The 27911-nt window shown below is 45.2% G+C and overlaps 1 protein-coding gene and 1 long non-coding RNA gene across 4 annotated transcripts; one reads left to right on the forward strand and one right to left on the reverse strand.

Annotated features, from left to right (window-relative positions):
• Positions 1-2200: 2200 nt before the first annotated feature.
• On the reverse strand, positions 2201-5371 carry CHP2 (calcineurin like EF-hand protein 2). Of its 2 annotated transcripts, none has more exons than XM_045460856.1 (7): positions 5170-5371; positions 4670-4742; positions 4492-4572; positions 4244-4374; positions 3997-4058; positions 2885-3007; positions 2201-2434 (listed from the first exon to the last, which is right to left on the reverse strand). In XM_045460856.1, the coding sequence occupies exons 1-7, from the start codon at positions 5234-5236 to the stop codon at positions 2381-2383; spliced, it is 591 nt and encodes a 196-aa protein (XP_045316812.1). In that variant the 5' UTR covers positions 5237-5371; the 3' UTR covers positions 2201-2380. The 2 variants fall into 2 exon arrangements, with proteins under 2 accessions (XP_045316812.1, XP_045316811.1); XM_045460855.1 differs by lacking the exon at positions 2201-2434 and adding an exon at positions 2451-2552 and having other exon boundaries at positions 2805-3007.
• A 93-nt stretch (positions 5372-5464) lies between these two features.
• Positions 5465-27244, forward strand: LOC123589167. 2 transcript variants are annotated; one of them, XR_006708202.1, is made up of 3 exons: positions 5465-5574; positions 6908-7191; positions 27119-27244. It is a non-coding gene; the product is annotated as an uncharacterized LOC123589167 (long non-coding RNA). The 2 variants fall into 2 exon arrangements; XR_006708203.1 differs by lacking the exon at positions 27119-27244 and adding an exon at positions 8268-8872.
• The last annotated feature ends 667 nt before the right edge of the window (positions 27245-27911 follow it).

The following is a 27911-nucleotide window of genomic DNA, read 5'->3' on the forward strand; positions in this document are numbered from 1 at the left end:
CTTGCCCTCACACAAGCTAAGTACATGCCTGTGCCAGACAAAGTCCATGAGCAGAGTATCATCTGTGCTTGTAGGAAGAAGCCATCGGGCTTCTTCAAAAAATTAAAAAATAAAGCTACCATAGGATCCACCAACCCCACTTTTGGGTATGTATCCAAAGGAAATCAAATCACTATCTCGAAGAGATAAGTGGACTCCCATGTTCATTGCAGGATTATTAGCAACCCAAATGTCCATTGACATAGATAAGTGAATAAAGAAAATGTAACATACGCACACAATGGAATATTATTTGGTCCCAAAAAAGAAAGACATTCTATCATTTGTGACAATGTGGATGAGCCTAGAGGGTATTACTCTCAGTGAAACAAGTGAATCACAGAAAGAAATACCATACGATTCCTCTCATATGAGGCATCTCAGAGTCAAAAGCATAGAAGTAGACAATAGAATGGTTGTCATCAAGGGGTGGGCAAGGAGCAGGAGACAAGCTGTTGTTCAACAGGTATAAAGTTACAGTTATCCAAGATGAGTAAAGTCCCAGAGATCTTCCGTACAGCACTGTGCCTATAGGTAACGATATGGTGTTATACACTTCAAAATTTGTTAAGCCGGTAGATCTCATGTTATGTGTTCTAACCACACTACACACACACACACACACACACACACACACACACACACACCACAAGTGATACAAGGAAATTTTGCAGATGATGGATGTTTATTATCTTGATTGTGGTGATAGTAATTTGAGTGTATACCTATGTCCAAATTCATCAAATTGTATACATTAATTTTGTGCAGTTTTTTGTACACCAAGTACAATTCAATAAAGCTGATGTAAAAATAGAAGCCACTAATATGTTCCGTAATGGTGAAAGCCGAGCAGGTGGTGTGCTGATAAATGTTTAACAGTGGGCTCTCCTCAGCAGAAAAGCACTGACCTGTTGCATTTGCCAATGTCCATGCTGTAAATATCCCCACTACAGCCAATTCAAGCTACCAATGTGATGTTACTGAAAGCAGAGTTGGAAGCCATACGCATGGTTGACTCTCATGTGTTGATACAAGACAAGTCCAGCACAGCCCTGGAAGGAGATATGGGCAGGGCACCAATAGCATCTCCTATAGGTACAGCCAGAGTGCTTTGCTATAGCATAGAATCTCACAGGTGGTTTTTTTGTTTTTGTTTTTGTTTTTGTTTTTTTAGAGAGAGAGAGAGCAGGAGAGAGGAGCATATGGGAAGAAAGAGAATCTTAAGTTGACTCCATGCTCAGCATGGAGCCCAGTGCAGGGCTCCATCCCATGACCCTGGGATCATGACCTGAGTCAAAATCAGGACTGGTATGCTCAACCAACTGAGCCACCCAGGCACCCCAGAATCTCACAGTTTTATGTAATTTTTATACTCTATTCTGTGATATATCAGTATTGGAACTTGTCATGAAAAAATGGAATTCTTCTCCAAATCTGCATAATTTCACACCCCAGGAAGGTATGTGTAGTTCATTACATTTACACCATCTCTTCCCCCACCTGCCTGCCACCAACACACTGGCATGCACCCACGGAATCAGTGAAAACCCATTTAAAAATTAGACTTCAAGAATCCCTCCATTGGGTCAACCTAACAGTAATGGACATCTCTTGTTTTGCCTGACTGGCATCATCCCCCCTTCTTCTGATCATGACACTTCATTTTCCTTTAAGCAACTACTCCTTACCTCACCCTGAGTCTACAGGCTTTATTTTCTGGCTTTAGCAGTTAGCCCATGACACAGGCCAGGCCAATTCGAGCACTCCATTTCCCTGGCATTAGGGACAAGAATGCACATAGGCCAATGACACTCCGCTTAGAATTACTGAAAAAGGAAATCCCTTCCCACTGGATTACTAGGCTAGTAGGATGGGAGCCTGGAGCTGCTGGTGGCCATCCTCCCCCATGAGGAAAGAGGCCCCTGAGAATAAAGCCAACACGAAAGCTGATTGAAAAATTAATAACTGAGTCCTGATAGCATGACAGAAGCCCTTTGACACTAACTGTGCCTGAAGACACCTCCAGACTTTTCCAGTATTCTGAAGATACTTTCAAACCTTTTAATTACGTGAGTCCATAAAATCCCTTTTTTACTTAACTCACGTTAAATTGGGTTTTCAGTGGCTTGCAACCACAAGATCACTGGCTGATTCACAAATCTGACATCAAATGAGCTCGACTTTATTCGGTACACACGCTTCCAGCTTGCCTTCCTTGGCCCCAAAGAGAGTTTAGCTTAGACACAAGAATACAGTTTATTGGGGCCCTGCCTCTGCAGGGGCTGAAGACAAATCCCGGGCTGAACTGGTCTGTGTAAGGCAGCCAAAGGCACAAAGGGGGTCACTTCAGGATCCGTATGCTCATTTTCTGTTCGATGTCCATCTTCTCCAAGGACTGTGGGGGGAGTGGGGGGGATGGGTGGTGGTCAAGAGCCCAGTCCTCTAGGCTTTCAACCTCCTCTCCCATCCCCAAAGCTACACCCTTCCTTGGCTACCCCTCTCCTTCTGCCCACCTCCTTCTTTTTTTTTTTAATTTTTTTTTTTAATGTTTTATTCATTTTTGAGACAGAGAGAGACAGAGCATGAACGGGGGAGGGGCAGAGAGAGAGGAAGACACAGAATCGGAAGCAGGCTCCAGGCTCTGAGCCATCAGCCCAGAGCCCGACGCGGCCCGACGCGGGGCTCGAACTCACGGACCGTGAGATCGTGACCTGAGCTGAAGTCGGACGCTTAACCGACTGCGCCACCCAGGCGCCCCTGCCCACCTCCTTCTAACTGCCTTTCCCATGTGCATCTGTCCCAGGGACTCCTGACATCCACTCCCCAGGCCTGAGGGCATTGTGACCTTGGTGAACTCCAGGAAGGACACAGCCCCATCTCCGTCTTCATCCGCTTCCTGCACCGTGCGATCAGCGATGCTCTCCAACTGCTCTTCTGTCACCTGCACCCCAACCATCAGCCGGAGGACCTGGGAGGTGCGGAGGGCACGAGAGGAGTCAGCTCCATCCCTCAAACCTTGCCCGCATCATCCCAAATGTTACTACCAATTTTGTAATCTTCCCCTCATCCATTTCTTCACTCCCTACCATCTTCCCCAGTAATTTCCCCTACTGCTTCTCCACTCAAACCCCGACCTGTCCCTCACTATCCCACACTCACCTCAATAGTGTACCCAAACTCCTCACCCAACCCCAAGCCTTAGAACCCAACCTCCTCCCATCCCCCACCACAACCTCCCACTATTCCCCGTTCTACCCACCCACCCCCCTCACAACATCTATTCCAGAGTTTCTGAATCTCAGCACTGTTGACATTTGGGGCCAGTTAACTCCTTGCTGTGGGGGGAAATGGGGGCTATCCTGTGTATTGAAAGATGTTTAGCAGCATTTTTGACTTCTACCCACTAGATGGCAGTAGTGCTGCCCTGCCCCCAGGTGTGACAACCAAAACTATCTCTAGATATTGCCAAGGTCACTCAAAAGGCAAGATCGCCCCCATTCAAGAACCACTGATCTATTGGGTCGTCTGGGTGGCTCAGTTGGGGTTAAGCCACGGACTCTTAGTCTGGGCTCAAGTCATGATCTCGTGGTTGGTGAGATCAAGCCCTGCCTTGAGCTCTGCTCTGACAGTGCGAAGCCTGCTTGGGACTCTCTCTTTTCTCTCTTTCTGCCCCTACTCCAATCACACTTGTGCATGCGGGCTCTCTCTCTCTCTCTCTCAAAATAAATAAATAAACTTTTAAAAAGAACCACTGATCTATTTCCAACATCATACCCAACTATTCCCCATCCCATTTCCATAGACCTCACCCAATCCCTGTTTCTCACTCAATACCCCAGTCATCTGTGACCACCATGGGCCAGTCATCTGCACCGCCCCCACCCCCACCCCCACAACCTTTCCCTTCGACCACCCACGCTCCCCACATCACATCTCTGGTCCTAGCGTCCTTCCAACCTGTAGCATCTCGTGCCGGGAGATCTTTCCGTCCCGGTCCAGGTCATAGAGCTGAAATGCGACTGGAAGAGAACGGAGGAGGGAAAAGGTAGGTGGGTCTTCCCCTGGTTGTCTTCCAGCAGGTCACCCTAGAGGAGGAGGGGAGGTCCTCCATAGGCCCGCTAAGAGAGGGAGGTGCCTGGGGCCTCTCACCGGTGAGGTATACCTAGGGTCTCACTTGGGGAGAGGTGGGTCCCCACAAACTCACAGCGAAGTTTGTTCATTCTGCTGTTGAGGGGTTCAGGTTCCTTGGGGTCTCGAATTCCTGGGTCCTCATCATCGATGGGGCGAAAATGAGCCAGGACTCTGACAAAGCCTGGGAAATCCAGACGCAGATTCCTGGGGTGGGGGAGATGCAGTGGTCGCTTTGGCCCTCCCTCTGTCTCCGTTAGTGCCCCCCCCCAACACACACACCAAGTTTTTCCCTCCATCTCCGCACCCCCAGCGACGCCTCACCCATCAGGGAAGAAGCTGTCTATAATGCGTTCTCCCAGGGGGTTCACGGCCAGAGCCCCAATCTGCTGCAGATCCATGCGGCTGTCGAGTCAAAGTCGGAGGGGTAGACGGAGGGTTAAAGACAGGAAGGGGCTCAGAGAGGCAGACGTGGCGGGTCCTAAGGCCAGCGCCCCCTCACCTCAGGTAGCCCTTCTTGTTCCTGTCCAGTGCCCGAAACCGGTGGTAGAGGCGGAGCAGACTGGCCTGCGAGACTGCGGGACGGAAGGCGGGTGACGCGGCCGCGGGCGCTCGGGACCCGCCACTGGACCCTCCCCGGGCGGCCCTGGGCCGTGGGCGGGGAACCGGGATTCGCCGGAGGGGACGCTCGCCGGGGACCCGGGGCCGCGCGGCCGGGCTGCAGGGGGCGTGACGACGCCCGGAGCCGTGTCCCCGCGCTCCCGCCGGAGACCCGAGGAGCCGACGCCAGCCGCCTCCCTCCTGTTCCCCTCTCCGCCCCGCCCCCCACACCCCTGCCGGACTCGAGGACACCTGGCCGCCAAGCCCGGGGCCCGGACGCGCCCCAGACCTGGACCCCGGGAGCCCCGGGAGCCCGCGCCTGCGATCCCGGGCGCCCTCCGGGCCCGCCCCATCTCCCCGGACCCCCCGCATCCCCGGGTCGGAGCCCCGCGCCCCGCTCACAGCCGGTCTCCCGCCGGATGCTGTCCGCGTCGGGGATGCGCGCGGCGTGGGAGCCGAGGGAGCCCATGGCTGCGCCTGCTGAGCCGCCCGACCCCGCGTGCTAGCCTCCCGCTCCCGGGCGCGGCCGCCCCCGTGGCCCCAGGGCCGAAGGGCGCAGGCCTGGCGCGGAGCCAGGCTCGGGAACCCCCGCGTGCCTCGCCTCCCACCCGCGACCCGGGCGAACAGAAAACAATGCCCGGGGTGGCGGGGTCAGAGGGGCGGCGCGAACAACGGGGCGTTTCATCCCGAGGTGGTGAGGTCGCCAGGGCCCCGCCTGCCCCACGCCCGCCAGGCCAGCTCTGCGTTCTCACGCCGCGGGACACGCGACGCGAGTCCCCCGGGCAGGGCCCCCACTCACGGCTCCCGGTGAGTAAGGCTGGGGGTCCCGACCTTATCATCCACAGACAGAATCCACGTCCTTCTGGGAAGGGGGCCGAGCGGTGGGGAGGGGAGCTGGACCCATTTGTCCCAGTCCCAGCTAGGGGCCCCTTCCCTGGGCAGGAGGGCCGGGCAGAAGAGACGTTGAAGGACCCCCGAAGAAGAGTGGAGTGGGAAGGGTCGTGAGCGGATGAGGGGAGCTGGTTTGAGTGGGAAGATCACTGGATGTGGAAGGACTGGATGGGGGCCTCAGCTATGCGGTTAACCCTGGACAAGCCAGTGTGACTGCGTTGCACCTCTTCTGTTCTGTCAACACAGCGTAGTTGTTGATGCTTAATGGAGTCACTGCTTAAAAATCAGGAGATTTAACCAGAAATCCAGTTCCCAGCTTCTGAGAAATCAGAAGTTTAAGAAGCCACAAGGTAAGGGTACAGCCCTTACCTTGGCTGTACCTGGAGCACAGGTCCCATGTGTAATTGGGGCATCTCAGCCTGTCCACTGGGCACAGTCCCCACCTGGCTTGGTTCACGTCCTCATGTATCCCGTGGTGCCCCTGGTAGAAGTTCCAGGCTGGAAGGCCTTGGACCTCGGCCAGCCCTCAAACACCATGGGAATCCACAGTCCAGTGAGGAGGTTACAAACATCACCGTGACCAAGCTTAATGTAATAATCATGGTAACAACAACAAAGGCTCTCTTTTTTCTAGTACTCACCATGAGCCAAGCACTTTGTGAAACACAGTGTACATGATAAGCTCACACTCCTAAAAGCACCTGCTAGACTGCCTGCTTCCCGCTTTTACACAATGGAGGCTGCCAGGGGGGTGGTTATGAACTATTTGTAAATCATGTGTCCTCGGCAGGGCACATATCCCCCCAAAGGGGCAAAAAATCCTATTCTTTTTATGTATAAAACACAAATGTACATATAGTGCATAAATAGATATATAGTGTATCTGTGGTATTAAAATTTCATAGCATTAAAATTTCACGATTAGGAAAAATAGTCTAAAAATGCTCCTTAAGTGAGGGCAGTAATGAACAAAAGGTTGAGAAACTCAGCTGTAAAAGAATGGGCCCCACAGGTGTCCAGGTTTAAATCTATCATTATCCCATCTTCCCCCATCATAACCACACATTTACACAAATTTCCAAGAGGAAAAAATATATAAGCCATTTATTATAAGGGTTCAAGTTCATAGCCACCCTGGAGAGAGAGAAGCTGGAAAAATAGTGAATCTCTAGTCAAAGCCTCCGTGCAGAGGCTTGGATCAGCTCAGCCTTGAAAATATTGATCTAAGAAGTGCTTACTTCTCTTTCAGATACCCCAAGGACTGAACAACTGGCCTAAGGAAGGCCTGATTCCCTTCCAGATGTCCCCCAAGGACTTAAGCATTCGGGAAACCACACTGCTCCCTAATGAAGCCCAGCAACCACTCCTGTCCACAGCTGTGAGTGAGGCTGTGAGTGTAGTTCGGGTTGGGTCCTGAACCCAGGAGGGGCTGAGAGTCCTTGGGATCTGCAATAATCGTCTCAGGCCAGTGTGGGATGTTGATCTTGGAAAGAGCTTCTCCAGCCTTAATCTCTGAGTCAGCGCTCCCCTAAGGTAAGTTAGGCCAGAGAGTAATTAACAACTCCCATCCACACACTATCATCACAAGCCTAGAGGAAAACACTATATGCTAGGACCCGTTTGTGCTTCGTGCACATGAGTAGAGTTTAAATCAACTTCACCATATACCTGGCAACATCTTTTGAGGGGGAGCACTTAAAGGGGAGATGGTGGGGTGCCCGGCTGGCTCAGTTGGTGGAGCATGTGACTCTTGATCTTGGGGTTGTGAGTTTGAGCCCCACGTTGGGTATAGAGATTACTTAAAAAATAAAATCTTAAAAAAATTAAATTAAAGGAGAGATGCTCTGGGGAGAATTTCATCTGCAGAATTGTAGGGCAAAAGCAGCCATAGACTTTACTTGAGCAAATAGACCTGTGTTCTTTAAAAAAAAAATTTTTTTTTAATGTTTATTCATTTTTGAGAGAGAGACAGAGCATTAGCAGGGGAGGGGCAGAGAGAGATTGGGAGGGAGACACAGAATCTGAAGCAGGCTCCAGGCTCTGAGCTGTCAGCACAGGGTCTGATGTGAGGCTTGAACTCATGAACCTCAAGATCGTGACCTGCACTGAAGTCAGACACTTAACTGACTGAGCCAACCAGGCACCCTAGACCTGTCTGTGTTCTAATAAAACTTCACTTATGGACGCTAAAATTTGAAACTCATATAATTTCCTTGGGGCACAAAGCATTATTCTTTTCTTTCCAGCCATCTAAAAATGTGAAAACCAGGCACCTGGGTGGCTCAGTCCCTTGGACATCTGACTCCAGTTCAGGGCATGATCTCGTGGTTTGTGAGTTTGAGCCCCACATCAGGCTCTCTGCTGTCAGCGCAGAGCCTGCTTTGGAGCCTCTGTCTCCCTCTCTCTCCCCTGCACCTCCCCTGCTCATACTGTCTCTCTCAAAAATACATAAACATTAAAATTTTTTTAATAAAACAAAAAACAAAACCAAAAATGTGAAAACTATTCTTAGCTTGTGGGCCATACAGAAACCGGCAGCTGTCTGGGTTTGACCCACAAGGCCATTGTTTGCTAATCCGCTCTAGATTATAATTCTGCATTCTCCACAGATCTGCTTCACTAAAAGACCAATATGCTTTCTCTTCAGAGCTCTCCAGGAAAAGGAGAATTGGGCACAATGACTAGCATAAACAAGAACCCAGTGGGGCGTATTGTCTGGAGGATCTTGAAGCTAATGGATGGCAATGGGAAGAACTGGCTTTAACTCACCAGTACCAAGCCATCATTCTGGCAGACCCTTGGGACAAGTTTGTCCATCTGGGGAGGGAATCTCAGAACTAAAGCCACACTGGTTTTCGGGCGAGAAGGCTAAAGAATCGAGTTTGGGAAGGGGTATGACGTAGTACAATTCTGGAGAGCTTGACATCAGGAGTCATTACAGGATGGTGTAAGAGTAATGTGGCTGAGACAGCAGTGTCTCTCTTGGGTATATAGAAATGAAAATCTATATTCACAGAAAACCAAAAGAGGGAAACAGCTGATGAGCGGATAAAACATGGTGTATCCACACAATGGTTTACAACTCAGCAATGAAAAGAAAGGAAGTATCAGTACATGCTATAACATGGATGAACGTTGGAAACAAGCTAAGTGAGAAAAGCTAAACGCAAAGGACCACATGCTGTATGATTCCATTTATATGTAACATTAAGAATAGGCAAATCCAGGGGCGCCTGGGTGGCGCAGTCGGTTAAGCGTCCGACTTCAGCCAGGTCACGATCTCGCGGTCCGTGAGTTCGAGCCCCGCGTCAGGCTCTGGGCTGATGGCTCAGAGCCTGGAGCCTGTTTCCGATTCTGTGTCTCCCTCTCTCTCTGCCCCTCCCCCGTTCATGCTCTGTCTCTCTCTGTCCCAAAAATAAATAAACGTTGAAAAAAAAAATTAAAAAAAAAAAAAAAAGAATAGGCAAATCCATAGAGAAAGTAGATTGGTGGTTCCATGGGGGGGGGGGGGGGCTGGGCTGTCCAAGGGGGAGAGGCTAGTGGGAGATGGGGAGTGACCGATAGAGAGTAGAGGACATCTTGTTGGGGTGAGTGATGAAAAGTTTTAAAACTGATGGCAGTGATGGTCTCACAACTCTGAATAAACTAAAAAACACTCAATAGTATACTTCACATGGATAGATTATGTAGTATGTGAATTAATACCCCAGTAAAGTTGCTATTAAAAAAAAAGAATTGGAGTACCTGGGTGGCTCAGTTGATTAAGTGTCAGGCTCTAGACTTCAGCTCAGGTCATGGTCTCACTGTTTGTGAAATCGATCCCCTTGTCGGACTGTGTGTGCTGACAGTGAGGAACCTTCTCGGGATTCTCCTTCTCCCTCTCTCTCTGCCCTTCCCTCGCTCTTACTGCTCTCTCGCTCTCTGTCTCAAAATAAATAAACTTAAAAAAAAAAAAGAATTTAAGAGAATGTCCTTCCCCTCAGCCTCTCAGACTGGGAAAGGATTCTGTCTCTCTGTCTCTCTGTCTCTCTCAATTTCACACACACGCTCACACACACACCCCTCCCTATCTGCCTTTTTGCATCTGTGAAGGGAGAGCCACACAGATTTCTCTTTGTGTCCTACTCAGATGGCCTTAACCTTAACCTGTCCCCAGCTGCTGTGAGTACCAGCTCATAACTCATGATGCCCCCTTTCCTGAAAACTGCCCTTACTCAGAAAAAACCCATGCCTCCTGAGAGGTTATACACACACACACTCCAGAGGCCAAGTTCAGCCATTGGCACACAGCCCCACCACCCCTTTGCCTCAAGGTGGAATTTGCTTTGTGCTGAATTTGTGCTCCAGAGCTGCTTTTTTTTTTTTTTTTTTTTTGTAGGATCAGAAAGAAGCTGGCCTTCAGCTGAGACCACATTCTCCTTTTTTTTTTTTTTTTTTAATGTTTATTTTTGAGAGAGAGAGACAGAACACGAGCAGGGGAGGGGCAGAGAGAGGGAGACACAGAATTCAAAGCAGGCTCCAGGCTCTGAGCTGTCAGCACAGAGCCCTACACAGGACTCGAACACACCGACCACAAGATCATGACCTGAGTCAAAGTCGGACACTTAACCTACTGAGCTGCCCAGGCGCCCCAGCTGAGACCATAGTCTTGTCTTGACTTTTATTCTCTGCCCTATTCTGCTTCCCTCACTTTCTTAACGAATCACACAAACAGGAATCCCTGTCTCTGGTTCTGCCTCCGGGGAACGGGGCTAAGACAGGAAACTTATGGAACAGAGAAGTGAGCAGGGCAAGGGGGAGGTATGACTGGAGGAGAGAGAGAGACAATGGAGAGGGTAGATGATGTCTTCAGTCGACAGGCAGATACAGGACGTGGTGTCGCCAGAGCGGGGGCAACTTCCTGCACCTCTGAGCTCAGGCTGTATGGAACCCAGCCGGGAGGTGTGGCTCGGAGCTAGGCTGAGGCCATTCTCCCCGTCTCTCCACTGAACCCCATAGTCTTCGGGCACCCCAAGGGTTGGAGGCAACTGGGGCAACACTGGCATTCCTGGACAATAATGAGGCTTCTCCGGATAGCCCCTGTCCTGCAATCATCCCTAGTGGCAACCAGTGTTGCCCCCTCCTTCACATGAATCACCCAGAGTTGCTTAGACACATATATGTATATATACATGGGGGTGCCTTGTAAGAGAAAGGAATCTGTCTCAGAAGCCTTTCCCAGCAGACTTCCCCTTAGTTCTCATTTGCTGAGGTTTCAACACATGCTCATATAAAAACAAACAAACAACAACACAGCGACACCCCCAGGAAAGGAAACGTGTGACCTGGCCACACATTGGAATCACCTGGTATTTTTTTTAATGCCAGATGCCAGGGGCCCAACCTCAGGCTATTTAAATCAGAGTTCAAGGGTCTAGAGTCAGTGAAAAATTACAGCAAATCTAAAAACTAGTGCTGGGTCATCTCCTATGGGGAGGTGGGGAGGAAGGAGGTGAGCAGCAGGAAGGAAAGGAACAAGTGGGTGGGGCCAATGAGAGGGCAGGGAGAAGAGGCCACTGTGTCTCCGGGGTTTAATCAACAATTCCCCCACACAAGCTCTGTTCCTCCTACTGGTTCACGTGAGCAATAGTTACTGCGCAGGCCAGTCCCGGACGAGAGGGTCAGAGCCGAGAACGAAACAAACACGGTCCCAGCCTTGTGCTTTTTCACTTCATGTCACGCCACTGACGTTCGGGCGTGTCGTGGCAGGTCCTTGAAATTCATGGTGTGGGCTGCTGTCGGTACTCACGGTGTGATTATAGCACAGTTGATTCATCCGCTCTCCCCCCGAGGGGCATCCGGATTTCGGGTCTGGAAAGCAATGCTGATAAGAACCACTCTGTCCGTTGTTCAGGAGTTTTTCCTGGGTAGGAGTTTTTCCCGGTGCAGAAAGAGTGAAACCACTCGGTCACAGAACATGTGAATATTTAACCCGAGGAGATACAGCCTGTGTTTCAGTAGACTGTATTCCCTGCACTTCTGTGTATGATTTTATGCTTCCATCACCAATGTATAAGCGGCCCATATATTTATAATCCAAGTGCTCAGGATTTGTGGAATGGCATTAAATAAGTAAAGAAAAGGAGTATTAGTGTCAGGATCAGAGGAATCTCATGGAAACAGAGAGTAGGCAGCTACCTGGCTCCCTCTGGGGGCAGACCATCCTCCACCTCTGCTTTTCTCTTTCTGGGTATTCCTGTCTCCTTCTGAAGGTGAGCATCCTCTAAAAGGCTCCCGGTGCCTGTCTGCTCCCTAATTTAGACTTGCCGTTGACTGTGTGTTCCACGGCACCAGCTCTGGCCTGGATCTCACGGTATCTCATAGTTCCAGGGCTTCCCGAACTCTCCTTCCATCAATTCAGATTTTAAGGTGAATAGATCTATTGACGTCGCTGGGGTCAGGCATCCATGCCTGGTCCACTCTGAGGCCAAGGAGTCTTGGTCACTTTGAGGCAAACATGACTTCCTAGGTCCACACCTTTTGCGGGGACTCTAAGAACTATTCCAAAGTAGGAATTACAGGTGAGGCATGCATCCCCAAAGCATTTTTCACGCCAACTTTGCTCTCCCTAAATCAGAAGAGGCCACAGCAGACATACATGGCCACTTGGCCTCATGCAGATAAACTAGCAATTCCTCCCTTGGCACTGGAAGGCATGAAGCAAAGAATTTAGCATACTGTCTCATCCTACCGTGTAATTCTTACATGGTAAGAGTTAAGGCAAACAGACACTCTCATCCAGGACAATAGATCACTTGTAGGCAAGAAATTGAGTTCTTAAGTCAATATGTAATTCAACAAGCAAGTGCAGGGAAAGTTATCCATTAACCACGAAACACGGTATATGTGGCTTTGTATCTACAAACTTGCATGGTAACCAATACATCTAACTGAATAACTTATGTCAGATAATGAGATCATGAAAGAAAAATCACTGTACACCCTTTGACGGATGCTCTACCTCATCTCCTGACAACAGAATTCAAACTATTAGTTTTCCTCATTTCTGGGTATGTCATTGGAGTCAAAACAGTTAAAACACAGGTCTGATACAAGCAGTGGGTCAAAATCTAAACACTTGTAAACATCTCTGTTCTCACGGAAAGCTCAAGAAAACTACATAAGCCAGGCGGTTTGCATGTTTCAGGCCTTGAGATACTAGGTAATGATGTTATGAAATCCTCACAATTAAGCAAGACTTTTAAAAACTAAGCATCCAATTGAACTGTAGTCTTATGAAGACAAATGCCACTTAAAACTACACGCAGATACCATTTTTTATTTTTGAGATTGGAAAAAATCCAAAAGTTGGGTAAACACTGTGGAGACTGTAGAGAAATAGGCATACTCATCCATTACGAGAGGGTGTGTTAATTGGCCTAACCCCTGCAGAGGTCACACGGGCACCATCTATCAACATTATAAATGTGTATACCCTGGCCCAGCAGTTCATCTCCTAAGAATTCATGTTACAGAGACACTTGGGCGCTTGTAAAATGGCATGGAGGTAAGGTTATTTGATGCAGCGTTTTTTTCCAGCAAAACCCTGGAAACCACCCAAGTGTCCATCGGGTTAAATAAAGTACCAAGCCATGAAACACAGTGAAGCTATAAAAAAAAAATTTTAAAATTAAAAAAAGGAACACTTCCTACAAAGTGATATGGACAGGTCGCCAAGATATATCAAATGAAAAAAGTAAAGCACAGCACAGTGTGTATCAGTGTGAAAAAACATGCTATCTTTTCTGTAATAAGTTGAGAGAACACAAAAAATTATGTACAGATATGTATTCATATTTGCATAAATACACCTTGAAGATACCTAAGAAACCAATAGAAGTAGTTGCCTGGAAGGTGGGAGGGCACAGTACAACTTGGGTGGGTGGGTCACAGCAGGTGAAAGGGAAATTTCACTTTATACTTTTTCATCTGGTTAGGTTTGTTTTTTTTTTTTTTTAAATAGTGTGTTTATTTATTTATTTTTAAAGTTTATTTATTTATTTTGAGAGAGAAAGAAAACACAAGCAGGTGAGTGGCAGAGAGAGAGAGGGAGAAAGAACCCCAAGCAGACCCCACACTGTCAGCATGGAGCCTGACACAGGGCTCAAACCCATGGACGACGAGATCATAACCTGAGCTGAAACCAAGAGTTAGACTCTTAACCAACTGAGCCACTCAGGCGCCCCTAATTTTATTGACTCTTTTTTACTTATTTATTTTTGTTTTTAAATTTACATTCAAGTTAGTTAGCATATAGTACACAATGATTTCAGGAGTAGATTCCTTAATGCCCCTTACCCATTTACCCCACCACCCCCCACAACCTCTCCAGCAACCCTCTGTTTGTCCTCTATATTTATGAGCCTCTTATGTTTTGTCTCCTCCCTGTTTTTATATTATTTTTGCTTCCCTTCCCTTATGTTGATCTATTCTGTGTCTTAAATTCCTCATATGAATGAAGTCATATGATGTTTGTCTTTCTCTGACTAATTTCACATAGCATAATACCCTCTAGTTCCATTCACATAGTTCCAAATGGCAACATTTCTTTCTTTTTGATTGCCAAGCAATACTCCATTGTATATATATACCACATCTTCTTTATCCATTCATCCATCAATGGACATTTGGTCTCTTTCCATACTTGGACTATTGTTGATAGTGCTGCTATAAACATTGGATGCGTGTGTCCTTTCGAAACAGCACACCTGTATCCCATGGATAAATGCCTAGTAGTGCCATTGCTGGGTCGTAAAGTAGTTCTATTTTTAATTTTTTGAGAAACCTCCATACTGTTTTTCCAGAGTGGCTGCACCAGTTTGCGTTCTCAATAGCAGTGCAAAAGAGATCCACTTTCTCTGCAACCTTGCCAACATCTGTTGTTGCCTGAATTGTTTGTGTTAACCATTGTGACAGGTGTGAGGTGGTATCCCATTGTGGATTTGATTTGTATTTCCCAGATGATGAGTGATGTCAAGCATTTTTTCATGTGTCTGTTGGCCATCTGGATGCTCAGACATGTTCAGTAAGAAGTTTCTGTGGCCAAGACCAAAGAGGTTTTTGCCTGCTTTCTCCTCTAGGATTTTGATGGCTTCCTGTCTTACATTTAGGTCTTTCATCCATGTTGAGTTTATTTTGGTGTCTAGTGTAAGAAACTGGTCCAGGTTCATTTCTGCATGTCGCCATCCAGTTTTCCCAGCACCACTTGCTGAAGAGACTGTCTTTATTCCACTAGAGATTCTTTCCTGCTTTGTCAAAGATTAGTTGGCCATCTGTTTGTGGGTCCATTTCTGGGTTCTCTATTCTGTTCCATTGATCTGAGCATCTGTTCTTGTGCCAGTACCATACTGTCCTGATGATTACAGCTTTGTAGTACAGCTTGAAGTCCGGGATTGCGATGCCTCCTGCTTTGGTTTTCTTTTTCAAGATTACTTTAGCTATTCGGGGTCTTTTCTGGTTCCATACAAATTGTAGGATTGTTTGTTTTAGCTCTGTGAAGAATTTTGCTGCTATTTTGATAGGGATTGCATTGAATATGTAGATTGTTTTGGGTAGTATTGACATTTTAACAATATTTGGTCTTCCTATCCAGGAGCATGGAATCTTTTTCCATTTTTTTTATGTCTTCTTCAATTTCTTTCATAAGCTTTCTATAGTTTTCAGTGTATAGATTTTTCACCTCTTCGGTTAGATGTCTTCCTAGGTATTTTATGGTTTTTGGTGCAACTGTAAATGGGATCGATTCCTTGATTTCTTTCTGTTGCTTCATTGTTGGTGTATAGGAATGCAACCGATTTCTGTGCATTGATTTCATATCCTGCGACTTTGCTGAATTCATGAATCAGTTCTAGCAGGTTTTTTTGGTGGAATCTTTTGGGTTTTCCATATAGAGTATCATGTCAAATGCAAAGAGTGAAAGTTTGACCTCCTCCTGGCCAATTTGGATGCCTTTTATTTCTTTGTGTTGTCTGATTGCTGAGGCTAAGACTTCCAATACTATGTTGAATAACAGTGGCGAGAGTGGATACCCCTGTCTTGTTCCTGACCTTAGGGGGAAAGCTCTCAGTTTTTCCCACTAAGGATGATATTAGAATTGGGTCTTTCAAATATGGCTTTTATGATCTAGAGGTGTCATCCTTCTATCCGTACTTTCTTGAGGGTTTTTATCAAGAAAGGATGCTGTATTTTGTCAAATGCTTTCTCTGCATCTATTGAGAGGATTATATGGCTCTTGTCCTTTCTTTTACTGATATGATGAATCACGTTAATTGTTTCTCAGATATTGAACCAGCCCTGCATCCCAGGTATAAATCCCACTTGGTTGTAGTGAATATTTTTTTTAATGTATTGTTGGATCCGGTTGGCTAATATCTTATTGAGGATTTTTGCATCCATGTTCATCAGGGAAATTGGTCTGTAGTTCTCCTTTTTAGTGGGGTCAATGTCTGGTTTTGGAATCAAGGTAATGCTGGCTTCATAAAAAGAGTTTGGAAGTTTTCCTTCCATTTCTATGTTTTGGAACAGCTTCAAGAGAATAGGTGTTAACTCTTCTTTAAATGTTTGGTAGAATTACCCTGGAAAGCCATCTGGCCCTGGACTCTTGTTTTTTGGGAGTTTTTTAGTTACTAATTTGATTTCTATACTGGTTATGGGTCTGTTCAAATTTTCTATTTCTTCCTGCTTCAGTTTTGGTAGTGTGTATGTTTCTAGGAATTTGTCCATTTCTTCCAGATTGCCCATTTTATTGGCATATATTTGCTCATAATACTCTCTTATTATTGTTTTTGTTTCTAGTGTGTTGGTTGCGATCTCTCCTGTTTCATTCTTGATTTTATTTATTTGGGTCCTTTCCTTTTTCTTTTTGATCCAACTGGCTAGTGGCTTATCATTTGTTAATTCTTTCAAAGAACCAGCTTCTGGTTTCGTTGATCTGTTCTCCTGGGGTTTTTGTTGTTGTTGTTGTTTCAATAGCATTAATTTCTACTCTAATCTTTATTATTTCCTGTCTTCTGCTGGTTTGGGGTTTTATTTACTGTTCTTTTTCCAGCTCTTTAAGGTGTAAGGTTAGGTTGTGTATCTGAAATCTCTCTTCCTTCTTTAGGAAGGCCTGGATTGCCATATACTTTCCTCTTATGACCGCCTTTGCTGTGTCCCAGAGGTTTTGGGTTGTGGTGTTATCATTTTCATTGGTTTCCATGTACTGTTTAACTTCCTCTTTAACTGCTTGGTTAGCCCATTCATTCTTTAGTAGGATGTTCTTTAGTCTCTGTTACTTTTCCAAATTTTTTCTTGTGGCTGCTTTCAAGTTTCATAGCATTGTAGTCTGAAAATATGCACAGTATGATCTCGATCTTTTTGTACTTGTTGAGGGCTGATTTGTGTCCCAGTATGTGGTCTATTCTGCAGAACGTTCCATGTGCATTGGAGAAGAATATATATTCTGCTGCTTTTGGATGATCTGTTAAGTCCATCTGGTCCAGTGTGTCATTCAAAGCCATTGTTTTCTTGTTGATTTTCTGATTGGATGATCTGTCCATTGCTGTAAGTTGAAGTCCCCCACTATTCTGGTATTATTATCAGTGAGTTTCTTTATGTTGTGATTAATCAACTTATATATTTGGGTGCTCTCACATTTGGCGCATAAATGTTTATAGTTGTTAGGTCTTCTTGGTGGATACACCCCTTGATTATGATACAATGCCCTTCTGCATCTCTTGATACAGTCTTTATTTTAAAGTCTAGATTGTCTGGGGCGCCTGGGTGGCGCAGTCGGCTAAGCGTCCGACTTCAGCCAGGTCACGATCTCACGGTCCGGGAGTTCGAGCCCCGCATCAGGCTCTGGGCTGATGGCTCAGAGCCTGGAGCCTGTTTCCGATTCTGTGTCTCCCTCTCTCTCTGCCCCTCCCCCGTTCATGCTCTGTCTCTCTCTGTCCCAATAAATAAATAAATAAATAAATAAATAAATAAACTTTAAAAAAATAAATAAATAAATAAAGTCTAGATTGTCTGATATAATTATGGCTATACCAGCTTTCTTTTGTTGACCAGTAGCCCAATAGATGGTTCTCCATCCCCTTCCTTTCAAACTGAAGGTGTCTTTAGATCTAAAGTGGGTCTCTTATAAACAACACATAGATGGACCTTGTTTTCTTATCATTCTGTTGCCCTATGTCTTTTGATTGGAGCATTGAGTCCATTGACATTTCAAGGGAGTACTGAAAGATATGAATTTATTGCCATTATGTTGCTTGTAGACTTGGAGTTTCTGGTGGTGTTCTCTGGGCCTTCCTAGTCTTTGTTGCTTTAGGTCTTTATTTGTTTTTTTTCATCTTTTCTTCCCTCAGAGAGTCCCCCTTAAAATTTCTTGCAAGACTGGTTTAGTGGTCACAAACTCCTTTCATTTTTGTTTGTCTGGGAAACTTTTTATGTCTCCTTCTCTTTTGAGTGACAGCCTTGCTGGATAAAGAATTCTTGGCTGCATTCAGCACATTGAATATATCCTGCCACTCCTTTCTGGCCTGCCAAGTTTCTGTGAAGAGGTCTGCTGCAAACCTGATCTGTCTTCCCTTGTTGGTTAAGGACTTTTTTTCCCTCACTGCTTTCATGATTCTTGCCTTGTCTGAGTATTTTGTGAATTTGACTATGATATGCCTTGTTGATGGTCGGCTTTTGCTGAATCTAATGGGGGTCCTCTGTGCTTCCTGGATTTTGATGTCTGTGTCTTTCCCCAGGTTAGGAAAGTTCTCCGCTATGATTTGCTCACATAGCCCTCTACCCCTTTTTCTCTCTCTTCATCTTCTGGGACCCCTATGATTCTGATGCTGTTCCTTTTTAATGAGTCACTGATTTCTCTAATTCTTAAATTGTGCTCTTTTGCCTTAGTCTCCCTATTTTTTCTGCTTCATTATTCTCTGTAAGTTTGTCCTCTGTATCATTGATTCTCTGCTCTGCCTCACCCATCCTAGCTGCCATGGCATCCATTTGAGATTGTAGCTCCATTATAACATTTTGTATTTCATCCTGACTAGCTTTTGTTTCTTTTATCTCTGCAGGAAGGGATTCTAATCTATTTTTGACTACAACTGTATTCTTATTATCATGATTCTAAATTCTGGTGTAGACATATTGCTTGTATCTGTGTTGGTCAAGTCCCTGGCTGTCGTTTCTTCCTGCTCTTCCTTTTGGATGAATTCCTTAATTTCATCATTTTTAAGTGAGAAAAGGAATTAATGAGCTAAAAAAATTAAAATTAAAAAATATATTAAAATTTAAAAATTAAAAACAAACACACACACAAAAATCGAATAAATGATGCTAGATCCTAGATGTGTTTTGGTCTGGGTGTTGAAAGGGGCTTGATAGATTAGAGAAAAAAGGGGAAAGAAGAAAAAAAAGGAAATTGTTTGAAAATTTGAGTAAATGAATACACTGAAATAGAATAAAATGAAATGATGGAAGCAAAATAGGATTTGAAAAAAATTTACACATGCATAAAAAATATAGTAGAAAAAAATTAAAGAAAAATATTTTGAATAAAAATTGAAAGTAAAAATATTTTTTCTTTCTGTATTCAAGAAAAAGAAATGAAAAAGAGAAAAAGGAAAAAAAAGAAAATTTAATAGATGGACCAGCAAACAGAGTGAAATACGATTGAAATTACTTCGTTTTCCCTAGAAGTCAAACTGTGAAGTGCTCTACAGTCCATAAACTAAGCAGGCGGAGAGACTTGTGTTCCTGAAGAGCGAGGTTGGCCCAGTTGGCAGGGCTTAGTGTAATGGCTCTGTTCTCCCCTAGATGGCACTGCTTAGCTTACTGGGGTGGATGGTTGGAGCACCTGTAGGTGCATATGCGCATGCGCGGGAGCGGTGAAAATGGCGTCACCCAGCCACCCAGTCTCCAGTATCAGAACTCTGTTCTCCCCGATCAGCAATCGCACACCTGTCCTTTGTTTTCGGCTTCCCACTCCCCGCTTTTATACTGTCTGTGACCAAGCCCCAGGGAGAATCTCCCTCCTGAGTTTTATCTCAGATGCAGCTGTGTTTCCCGACCCCTCACTTCTGAGGAACTGTGGCCTGACCCGTTCTGCCCCTCTGTGGAGGGTCTCACCAAGCAATGGCCAGGTGCCAGCTGCACCCAGGAACGTTTACAAGAAGGCATGCTGCTGCCAAGGCCCAGAGACTGTGGCCGGGTGCCAGCCCGCCCCAGAGAAAGTTCATGCAATCGTGTAGCAGCAGCGGTTTAGGAATTATGGAAAATCACAACACGCGTCTGGCACCAGGCTTCGTCCTCAACATCCTTGTTCCAGCACCAGCGAATGTGGTTGTTCTCCAGGGTCTGCTGGGGCCTTGCCTTTGGGGGATCCACACAGCCTCTACCAGGTGTCCTCTCAGCAGGGGAACCACTTCTCCCCATGTGGCCCAAAGACCCCCGGACTCTACTCTGCCCCTGGGGATTCACCCTTCCCACCAGAGCACCACCAGGTATCGATCTGAGGAGTTTCAGACTCTGCACTCCCCTGTTTATAGAGTCTTAATGGAACTTAAACCCTCTCCTTTCTCCTTTCTCCCTTTTTAGTTCAGTCCCTGCAGCTTTTTCCACTTTTCTACTTTCTCTCCAGCTGCTTTGGGTGGGGGTGCTTTTCCCACACTCTCCCCCCACCCTCCATCTCCATCCTCTCTTTGCATGTTAAACCAGCTCCCTGTTTTCTGAGGCTTCTCTCTCCCCCAGTTCATCTTACAGCACTGCGTACCTGCTGAGTTCTGTGGTTCAGGTTGTGCAGATTGTTGTGTTAATCCTCAGATCAGTTTTCTAGGTGTGCAGGATGGTTTAGTGTTGATCTGGCTGTATTCCATGGATGCGAGATGCAGAAAACTTCCATGCTGTTCTGCCACTTGTCTCCTCCTTTTATTTACTCTTTTCAAGTAATCTCTACACGCAATGTGGAGCTTGAACTCATAACTCCAGGATCCAGAGTCACACACTCCACCAACTGAGCCAGCCAGGCACCCCTCATCTGGTTAGGTTTTGGACCATGTGAATTTATTCCCTATTCAAAAATTGAATTATAATAATTGTTTAGTTCAGTGTAAAAGAAAATAAAGTCTAACATCCAGAATATAAAGCCAAAGCTTCGCAGTCTGAGAGTAGAAAGCATTTTATTAACAAAATCTGATTTTAAAAGTATATGTCAACCCTAATGCTTTTCATCCATGACTATCTATGGATATCATATCAAAATAATTATGCTGAGTAAAAGGAGCCAGACTCCCCTCCCCCCAAAAAGGTACATCTCATCTGATGCCACTTTCATAAAACTCCACAAAATGCAAGCTAATCTATAGTGACAGAAAGCAGTTCGGTGGTTGGTGGGGGTGGGGGTGGGGCAGGAAGTGTGGGAAGAAGCAATTACAAAGGGGTACTAGGAAGCTTTTGTGCATGCTGGATATGTTCACTATCTTGATTGCATGATGGTTTTATAGGCGTAAATGCATGTCAAAATGTATTAAATTGTGTACTTTTTTAATATGTGCAGTTCATGGTTGATCACACCTCAACAACGCATTTTTTAAAGTTAATGTCACCATTTCCTCTATTTTTTAAATGATTTTTTAACCTTTATTTTTGAGAGACAGAGCATGAGCAGGGGAGGGGCAGAGAGAGAGAGAGAGGGAGACACAGAATCTAAAGCAGTCTCCAGGGGCGCCTGGGTGGCGCAGTCGGTTGAGCGTCCGACTTCAGCCAGGTCACGATCTCGCGGTCCATGAGTTCGAGCCCCACGTCAGGCTCTGGGCTGATGGCTCAGAGCCTGGAGCCTGTTTCCGATTCTGTGTCTCCCTCTCTCTCTGCCCCTCCCCCGTTCATGCTCTGTCTCTCTCTGTCCCAAGAAAAATAAATAAACGTTGAAAAAAAAATTAAAAAAAAAAAAAAAAAGATAAAGCAGGCTCCAGGCTCTGAGCTGTCAGCACAGAGCCCAACACGGGGCTGGAACCCACAAACCTGGGAGATCATAACCTGATCTCCCGAAATTAGGCGCTTAACCGACTGAGCCATCCAGATGCCCCTCCTCAGTTTTGTTTTGTTTTTTTTAATGTTATTTAGTTTTGAGAGAGAAGGAGAGAGAGAGCACAAGTGGGGAAGAGGGAGAGAGAGAGGGACACAAAGGGTCCCAAGCAGGCTCTGCACTGACAGCAGAGAACCCAAGGTGGGGTGCAAACCCACAAACTGCGAGATCATGATCTGAGCCAGATTCAGACGCTTGACCAACTGAGCCACCCAGGTGCCCCACTATCTCCTCAATTTTTAATTTCAATTTGTTATAGTTTTTAACAAATATATCTATTATTCAGGACGGGAATTATGTATGTAATTTATCAATAGTTCTACATACAGTTGAGGGTGAGTGTTCAAAAACTTTCTGGCTGAGAGAGGCGTGTAATCACAAGCGAATGGGAAAGATTGGTTGAAGCCAGTACAATGCCACATATTTAACTGCTGCACTCTGCTGCCTCCTGCTGTAAGTAGGTTTTATAGCCACCCTTACATTCGTGCTCAGGATTTTCTTTTTCCTTTTTTTTTTTTTTACGTTTATTTATTTATTTATTTTGAGAGAGAGAGCGTGCGCGTGAGCGAGCGGGGGAGGGGCAGAGAGAGAGGGAGAGAGAACCCCAAGCAGGCTCCACGCTGTCAGTACAGAGCCCAATGCAGGACTCGAACTCACGAACTGTGAGATCAAGACCTGAGCAGAAACCAAGAGTGGGTCACTTAACTGACCGAGCCACACAGGCGACCCTCAAGCTCCGGATTTTAAATTTTTTTTTTTTCAACATTTATTTATTTTTGGGACAGAGAGAGACAGAGCATGAATGGGGGAGGGGCAGAGAGAGAGGGAGACACAGAATCGGAAGCAGGCTCCAGGCTCCGAGCCGTCAGCCCAGAGCCCGATGCGGGGCTGGAACTCACGGACCGCGAGATCGTGACCTGGATGAAGTCGGGCGCTTAACCGACTGCGCCACCCAGGCGCCCCTCAAGCTCCGGATTTTAATGATGAGGAAGGATGACTCCAGAGGCAAATGACTTGAATCCATCTAAAAACAAACTCTTCTAAACCACACACGTGCACACACACACATACACACACACACACACACACACACACACACTACCCATACATACACATACATGCATGCATATACCACACACTCACACGTGCGCACACACTTAAACACACTCAAACACATACACACCCATATACACACTCACATGCATACACACACACACGTACACACCAGCAAGCAGCTCCAGATCTTTTTACCACTACACCCGCCTCAACGGAGACCAGAAGAACCATTCAAAGCCACCAATGAGAAAAAAACAAAGGCAAAGTGATGAGGCCAAAGCTGGAACTTCAAAACCTTTTCACGGGAAAGATGTGGGTGGAAAGGGGTCTTGGACTCCCCTACAGGCCGGCATTCCCCTTCATCCTTTCTCACGGTAACGGAAACACTTAAAACCAAGCCTCTTGCCATCCATCCAGTGGACATGAACACTTAACTATAAGAACTATCGTGGACGTGGTCCAAGAACTACTTACCAGTGAGCTCTAAGAGAAGCCCACACTCAGGTAAGGCCCTGACAGGTGCCTCTTCACAGTCGTTTCCAAAGGCTTCCAAGATGGGTGAGCCCATGGTTTCCATCTAGGTTTGGTTTGGGGGGAAATTAACTTTTCTTTTCCAATGTTCTTATATTTTATGAAGAAAATGAAACCAAACTACTATATGTGAGACCTCACTCTTTTACCATAAAGGCACACAGATCCGTAGGTCGACTTCTCTGCTTGTTTTTAACCTTTTACAGAAATATAACCAGCCGGGTCCTGGTAAACTTTTGACAACCAGCTTTCCAAATGCGGTTCTGAAGTGCACATTGGTTGATATTTTTAATTTACATTAACAACAGGGAAGTGAAAAATAACACAGTAAAGACGTATTTTGGAACTTCACTCATTCTTCCATGATGTGAACACTGTCTTTGCCAAACCAGATCACAGGTTTCCAAGACTGGAAGAATGTCTCCCTGACTTCTTTTATAGCATTCCCAGACACAAAGCACTTTTAAATGTAATCTGCATTATTAGCATTCCCTTCACTTTCTTCAAGCTAGGCAATCAACAACACGATAAATCAAGCCCCACTTTGCAGCATCTGCTGGCTCCCATGGTGTAAATTCTGCCACTACGACCGATTTCAAGCTGCTGATGTCATGTCACCCAGGGTGCAGGAGCAACCATTAGATCGGACTTGGATCGTGCAGAGACCATGGATGTGAATCATCGCAAGAGCGGAGAGAAGTGATTAAAGTCACTTCCTAATGATGAGTTGTGAGTCTTTATTACATCTGCCTTAAATGTAATGTATTTAATTGTGGGTTTATGTAATTCAATTTTTGACGATGGTCGTGATGAACTGGCGCTCACAAAATTCTGGGAAATGTAACAATGGGCTCTCGTGAACCACTCCAGCACACCGATGAAAAATACATGAAGAAGCGTTCTACAGAAGTGCCTGGGTGGCTCAGTAGGTTAAGTGTGGGACTTTGGCTCATGTCATGATCTAGCAGTTCGTGAGTTCAAGCCCCGCGTTGGGCTCTGTGCTCACAGCTTGGGGCCTGGAGCCTGCTTCGGATTCTGTGTCTCCCCCTCTCTCTGCCTCTCTCTGTCTCCCCCTCTCAAATATAAACATTAAAAATTAAAAAAAAAGAAAAGAAAGAAAGAAATGCCCTACAATCAGCACCCACAGTGAGAAACACAACATAACCAGATCCCCTCAAGCAGACCTCGAGGTTCCTCGCTGTCACTAGCCTCTTTTCCTCCGCTCCCTTGGTGAGTAGCCAATCCCCTGACTTCAACAGCACGGATTACTGTGCCTCTTTGCAGGTCATACAAATGGAATCACAAACCTGCAGTTTGAAGTGCTACCGATAGAGGCCTCTCGTGAGGCAAAGACGGAAGGCTCCGACAGGACTCGGGAAATGTTCCTCCCAAATCCGGTTCTGGGAGCTTACTCGCCTCTCTCTCTCTCCGCTGTAAGCCACGGGTTTCTCGTGCCAGGGTGGGAGAAGACAGAGAAATAACCGAGCACGCTATCTGAGCATGAGTGAGTCCCCAGAGGAGATCTGGGGCCACAAGTTTCCCAGGGGAAATAGGGGAACCAAATTTGGGCAGAGGAATCCCAGCGGGGGCTTTGACCTCAAACCCTAGTGTGGTCTGCCTGGGAGCTAGCTGGGCGATGAGCAATGAGGCCTGCTTCTGCCCAGACCATAACAGGCGCGGCTGTCCCCGTGACTCCTTTATCCAGACAAGGTGAACCCCCTGAAAAACACATCAAGGGAAACATAGAGGAAAGTACAACACAGAGGTTACGTTCTGGGACTCAGAGCTACATAGGTTTCAATCACTGCCTCTTCACTTACTAGCTTTGTAAACTCGGGCAAATACCTTAACTTCTCTGAAACTTTGCTCATCTATAGAATGGGAACAATAAAACTCTCCTTGCCAGTTGGTCAACGGATTAAGTAAGATCATATATGCGAAGCAAGAAGCCATGTATATTGTTACCAGTGATTATTTTTATACTCAGGGGATGAGGGGAGGACTTCTATTTTGCTGAGATATTACAGGCTGAACTGACAGCATATGGACATATGGGGATTAACACTGCTCTGCATAGTATATAAACAGCTACTTTGCTTGGGCAATGACTTATATGCACATGAATGCATACACACCTCACATATATACATTGACTTTTTCATAAATAGAATAGACAAACGATTTGGGGGGAGAAGCTTTTAAATTTTTTCCTTTTTGCCACTTTTACCCATTGGTTAGTATAATATACAGATATACATGCTTCAGCCTATCATAGAATCTTTGTCAACAAACCAATATATTGCATTCTGTAATTCTGTCCATGCTTGTATAAAATAATTTACATACACACACACAGACACACACACGGTTTTACAGAAATAGGTTCCTATAATGCTGTTTTCTGTATCTTGCTATTCTTAATATAACATAAAAGTCTTTCCAAATTAACAAATATACTCTATTATTTTTAGTGGCTGCATATCACCCTAATGGTTGGATGTTCTATAATTAGGTCAGCCGTTTCTCAGTTGGAGGGTCCGTGCTTTGTTTCTACTTGCTTGCACAGAGCACAATGCTGCAGTAAACATCCTTACACTTTTACCATTATAAGCCTTTTAAGATATATGTCTCGATGTGTTTTTTAATACAAAATATTTTATCTTGGGGGCGCCTGGGTGGCTCAGTCAGTTAAGCGTCTGACTTTGGCTCAGATCATGATCTTACAGTTCATGAGTTAAAGCCCCACATCCGGCTCTCTGCTGTGAGCATTGAACCCACTTCAGATCCTCTGTCCCCCTCTCTTTCTCTGCCTCTCCCCTGTTCATTCTCTGTCTCTTTCTCGGAATAAATAAACTTAAAAAAAATATTTTATTTCCATGGGGAAGATCCCCCAGAGAGGGTTTTCCAGGCCAAGGCGGTCATGCATTTTTTATTCTTTTATTTACTTTTTTATTTTTTTAATGTTTGTTAAACATTGAGAGAGAGAGAGAGAGAGAGTGGGGGAGGGGCAGAGAGAGAGGGAGACACAATCCAAAGCAGGCTCCAGGCTCTGAGCTGTCAGCACAGAGCCCCATGTGGGGCTCGAACCCACGAATCATGAGAGATTGTGACCTGAGCTGAAGTCAGATGCTCAACAGACTGAACCACCGAGGCGCCCCTGCATTTTTTATTCTAAATAGTTTTCAGATTGCATTCACAAAAGTCCGAAAGATTTCCATTTCCACCAGCCCCATGTGAGAGTATGCTTGTTCCCAGGTCCCTGGCAGTAATAGGCTTAGCCTTCTTTTTTTAATTTGTTTAGGCTTTTTACGTCTTTTTATTACGGGCATTTTCAAACATCTCGAAAAAAATAGAACAATATAGTGAACCCCCAAATACTCACAACCCAGCTTTGGCAATTATCAACGTTTTGCCATTACTTCGCCTTCTTTTTAATTTTTGCAAATTTATGGGCATAAAGTGATATACGTGTTACTTTTTAAAAATCGCATTTTTGCATTTCTCTGACTGCTCATGATTTTGAGCACATTTTCCCATGTTTGCAGTTGATCTTCTGTGAGTTTCTATTCATATAGTCTTTGCATAATTTTTGGTTGTTTGTCTTTTTCTTGCCAATTTATAGGAGCGGTTTGTAGTATATATGTTAATCCTTGTTGTCTTCTGTCTTGCCAATATTTTTCTAATCTGATGTTTGTTTATGGTATCTTTTGTCCTCCTAAAGTTTTTCATTTTTTATATATTTCAAATGCATCTGTGTCTTTTTCTCTTTTATAGTTCCATATTTTCTTTACTGCGTAAGAAACTACCCTCTACCACCAGCAGCGCCAAATGTAAGCTGGTACAACCACTTTGGAAAATTACTCAGCAAAATCCACGGAAGCCGAACATACATACATCCGTCTGCTCGCAAGTAAGTAGCCAACAGAAATACAAAGATACGGTCCTCAACAGATAAGTGCGAAAATATTCACAGCACTCCATGATAGCCAAAAACTGGTAGGAAAAACACCTAATGCCCGTCAAGGGCAATTACCAGTAATTATATGAGTTACTATTCATATAATAGTAATAGTGGTAATTACCACATTAGTAATTGTGGTAATTCATGCAATTAATGCATTTTTTAATTGAAAAAAGTGTCAGACATAGAAGAGAACATACAGTATGATTCCATTTGTATAAATATCAAAAATCAGCACAACTAATTTCTGGTGTTGTAAGTCAGGATAGAGGTTACTCTTAGAATGTGTCACAAGTGAGCTTGTGGCATTGCTGGTCATGTTCTGTTTCTTGATCTGTGTACAGGTTAAATGGATGAGTTCACTGTGTAGCCTATGATTTGTATGCTTTTCTGTAAGTTTGATGTATTTTAACAAGAAATTGACAAGATGCACTCGAAAGCCCGCACATAAGTGTGTTTATATCAGCTTTATTCGTAACTGCCGAGATTCAGAAGTAATCAAGATGTCCTACAGTAAGTAAATGGATAAATAAACTGTGTTACATCAGACGAAAGAATACTATTCAGTGCTAAAAAGAAAGAAGCTGTCAAGCCATGAAAACACAT

This window comes from Leopardus geoffroyi, chromosome E3 (assembly GCF_018350155.1).
Source record: "Leopardus geoffroyi isolate Oge1 chromosome E3, O.geoffroyi_Oge1_pat1.0, whole genome shotgun sequence".
In the NCBI taxonomy this organism is placed as follows: Eukaryota; Metazoa; Chordata; class Mammalia; order Carnivora; family Felidae; genus Leopardus; species Leopardus geoffroyi.

What these genes read in the sequence shown, in the direction of transcription:
- CHP2 (XM_045460855.1), bottom strand. Translation starts at nt 5,236, where the DNA reads ATGGGCTCCCTCGGCTCCCACGCCGCGCGCATCCCCGACGCGGACAGC. An exon ending in CATCCGGCGGGAGACCGGCT is followed by an intron (nt 4,743 to 5,169) that starts GTGAGCGGGGCG and finishes TCCGTCCCGCAG; the next exon opens with TCTCGCAGGCCAGTCTGCTC. An exon ending in CCCGGCACGAGATGCTACAG is followed by an intron (nt 3,008 to 3,996) that starts GTTGGAAGGACG and finishes CGCACCTCCCAG; the next exon opens with GTCCTCCGGCTGATGGTTGG.